The 3902-nt window shown below is 39.4% G+C and overlaps 1 protein-coding gene across 2 annotated transcripts in view; it reads right to left on the bottom strand.

The window, feature by feature from the left end:
- Positions 1 to 3902, bottom strand: part of IQCH (IQ motif containing H) — a 51863-nt gene that overhangs the window by 40752 nt on the left and 7209 nt on the right. For both annotated transcript variants that reach the window (XM_029958843.1, XM_018069892.3), the window contains exons 5-7: positions 2343 to 2454; positions 1470 to 1598; positions 841 to 1055 (exon numbers count right to left, since the gene is read on the bottom strand). In XM_029958843.1, coding sequence (XP_029814703.1) covers positions 841 to 1055; positions 1470 to 1598; positions 2343 to 2454 — 456 coding nt within the window. The remainder of the gene's footprint in view (positions 1 to 840; positions 1056 to 1469; positions 1599 to 2342; positions 2455 to 3902) is intronic.

The following is a 3902-nucleotide window of genomic DNA, read 5'->3' on the forward strand; positions in this document are numbered from 1 at the left end:
GAAGGTGTCCCTGCCTGTGGCAGGGGGTGGCACTGGATGGGATTTAAGGTCCCTCTCAACCCAAACCATTGCAGGATTCCACAATCTCCATTTCTCAGGTTTGCTTTCCCTTTGATTTTCAAATCTCTTTCCTTTTCACATCTCAATGGCACAAAAGTCAAGAAGTCTGGGAAGATCAAGCAAAACTCCAGAATATTGTGTTTGTTCCAAAACACAATAATTAGCCATAAAAAAGGAAGAAATGCCCCTTTTCCATGAGGATCAAGAACAATCATCAGGCACTGAGCAGTCAAGGTCAAACTCCCCTACAGTGTTCTGTAAATATGGAGGGAAACACTACATTTGCTTACCTGCAGTGAGGGGGATTTAGATGAAACATTAAAAAACTCTTTTATAACAGTAAAGATAGTTAGTTAAGCACTGGAACAGATGGTGTAGGGAGGCTGTGGAGTTGCTATCACCCAAAGTTTTCAGAACAGGTTAGAAAAACATCTGTCTGCAATATTGCAGGTACAGGTAATTCTGCCTGGAGATCTGGATAACCTCATCACATCCTTTCTAAACTTATTTTTTAAGATTGTGAAATCTTGGTTTTCTAAGATGTGAAAAAAAAAAAAAAACCTAGACAAATTTAGGTAGAAGTCTTGAGAAAGTAGAAATAGGTAATACATGAAGTATTTCTTATTTTAGTTCCTATTTTCTGGATTTGGTTCAAACCCTCCTGTACCAATTCAGTGATTTACAGTCACTTCCTAAACCAGCTGTGGTGAAGACAGTATTGAAAACATGAATAAAAACCTTATTATCCTCAGTGTCTGAGTGATCAATTTAATCAAATACCTGTGTCTGAGAGGGAATCTGCCCCTCAGATTCCAGCTGCTGAGCTGGATATGTCCACACTGGCTTTGATTTCCTTGCTGAAACCACGGAGCTGCTGGATGGAAGTGGTGCAATGTTACCTTTGCTAGAGGAAGATGTGCCATAAATTCCTTCCTTGGAGTTTGGGAAGGTGGTGGTGTCTGTATTCTCAGGGTCCAGCCTACTGCTAACCTCTCCTGTACAAAGGAAAACATTGATGGCAGGTCTCATTCATTAATTGTCAGTAATTCATTTAATCATGTGGCAAAAGAGAGGCTGGATCAGCTGCTGAAAGTCCTGATTTACAGGAACTCTGCCTTTACATGACACCAATGGTCAGAGCTCCAGAGTCAGGTGCTCACAAGTTGGAACTTGGAACCCACACAAGGATTCCAGAAATGAACAGGAACCAAAATCCTCCCAGGAATTCAGAACTCTGGTTCCTGTTCAGCTGCAAGCCACAGGATGCTCACGGACATCTTTGTGTACTTGGGAATTTGAGGGAGTGCTCATTGGGCAGCTCCTTCCTCAGGAGATAAAATAAGGGCCTGGGAGTGAAGCTGGAGATGCAAATGATGGTTGTTGGATGTTTGTTGGATGTTTGTACTCACCTACAGCTGATTTCTTGTGCTGCCTGGGAAATTCCTGGGAAGGTGCTGCCTTGGATACAACAGGAGGGGTCTGCAGAGTTACCTTTGCTGCTGGAAGGATAAGCCTTTGGCCAGTTAGGCTCAGAGCACCTACAAGAAGATGACATTCCTGAACAATTCATATGTATTCCAGCTATGAAAGAAAATCAATTAGTACCAATGAAAAAGGAATTAAACAAAGGCACGGCCAAGTTCTACAGCAAAACTACAAAAGCAGCAGTTTTCTTTAACTGAAAGAGTCATACCTTTCAATATTCAATATTTTACCTTCAAGGAAGGTGAGCTTTGCCTATAAAAATTGACAAATACATGAAAGATACTCTAACAGTGCTGATTCTGAAAGGGAATTCTATGCTTGTATATCTATAATTATATGCTTGGGCAATGCAAGTTAAAATGCAGAATGGCTGAGAATGAACTCTTGGAAACACAAGGGAACCATGAATAGGTACTGATGGCTAAAACAGTGCAAGTGCAGGTCTAGTTAAGACTGAATGATTAATAACCAGATGTTAATCACCATCATTTGACTTCTTTAGTCACTCAAGAACCTTCATCACACACAGTTCTTCTCTCCAGCAGCAACTGAACCCTCTGAATTAGCAGAACTGACTCAGGCTGATGCTCAACACAACACACACCATGTCCTCCAGCAGCTCCTCTGTGGAGTGAGGAGCCTGAAGTTGAGTCTCTGTGATGTTTGAGATCCCAATTCTTACAAGTTTTGAGGTGCCAGAGAATTCATTTACCACCTACCTGCTGCAAACATCAACTCTGCTCAGGCAGCTCATACCTGGTGGCCACAGCACCCACAGAGGGGCTTGTGTGACCCACCTTTTGGGGTGTCCTCTTCCAGCAGGGGTAAGGGAGAATCCAGGGGTGGAAAGGCAGGGAAACCCCAAAGGGTGGCAACTGTGTGGCCCTTCCCTGTCTTCTGACTGCACAGCTGGGAAGGAAAACAGAGCTCCTTTTAACAAAGGGAAATCTGGCATTTACAGAGCTACACTCCCCTACTCCCACAGTAATAAATAATAAATATAATTTCTGCTATGAGTGGTTTCATTAAGATTTAACAACTTTTACTACTTAGGAACATGCCACAGTATCATCTACTGTCGTTACTTCAGAAATTCATAATAAAGTTAATTAAATTCAATTGATGGCCTGTGACTTTTGCTATGCAAAAATCAGTGTTCTAGATACTAAAAATCACAAGAAGTTTGCTTAATTTTAATGAATATAGTGTAAACATGGTGTTTCTTGACCAAACAGCCTTTAAATATATAAAATGCACACTTGGGCAAGGTACCAGAAGGAAAAGGAAAAAGGAACATTGGATAGAAATGTTTGAACTCTACTGATGACCTGATGCCACGTGCTGGAAAATTGTTTATTTGCTTTTTTTAAGAAATTATTTCATTATGAATTATTAACTACCTGAAATAATAAATAATAATAATACTAAATGGATCTAATCAGAAAGCTGGGAAATATTAACAGATCTGCAAAGTGGGAATACTGGTATTTAGCTCTACCAGAGCTAAATTGGGGCTTTCTGCCTTAAAATATTAGCTTTTAATGACTGATTATTAAGTTTTTAGTACAATCCAGGCCATGATTGGGATCTTTGAGCACTATTGTGTCATAATTACTGAATAACATCAACCATCAACTTTCTAGAAAGGGAGAAGAAATTCTAAAGAGCTGCTTCTAATCCTGGCAGGGAAATGAGACAGATCAAAATTAACTATTCTAATTTTTCCTCCCAATTTGTATAATAGCACTGCCCACAAGAGACAGCAGGGAGAGAGAAAACATGTACTTTTTATCATAATAGAGAATCTTCCAGGCACTCATTTCAGTTCTGGCCATTACAGACCATTATGCTTTAAGGGATCAAGATGGATAAATCTTCATGTCCTTGTGTTCCAAGAAAACAGCAATAAACACACAACAAAGATTAACTTTACACCAGCTGGCAAATAAGTGGTTTGATACTGAGAAAAAGAAATTATAAACCACACTTTCCTACTCACACTCAGCCCAGCAGTTTGTTGAGGACACCACAAAAATATATGAAAGGAAAGAAATTTAATTAAAGTGACTCCTTAAAGCAGCCCTGGTTTTACTACTGGTTTTATCCTAATTTAAGTCCCAGGAGTTTTGTTATGATAAACAGCACATATATATATATTTTAATTGTGTTTCTAGAGATGTAATAAGCTACAAAAGAAAAGCAGTTCAGGTGGAGTGTGTGAGTTCAAAAGCAGCCTGGAGGCTTGGGGTTTTTTTTAACTGGAGACAGATTTAATTCTTCTTTAATTTCTATAAAGTCCATGGCAGGTGTCATATTAAAACAAGGATTGATGCAACTAAAATGTAATTTAATCACTC

This window comes from Manacus vitellinus, unplaced genomic scaffold, assembly GCF_001715985.3.
Source record: "Manacus vitellinus isolate BGI_N305 unplaced genomic scaffold, ASM171598v3 scaffold_16_pilon, whole genome shotgun sequence".
Classification (NCBI taxonomy): domain Eukaryota; kingdom Metazoa; phylum Chordata; class Aves; order Passeriformes; family Pipridae; genus Manacus; species Manacus vitellinus.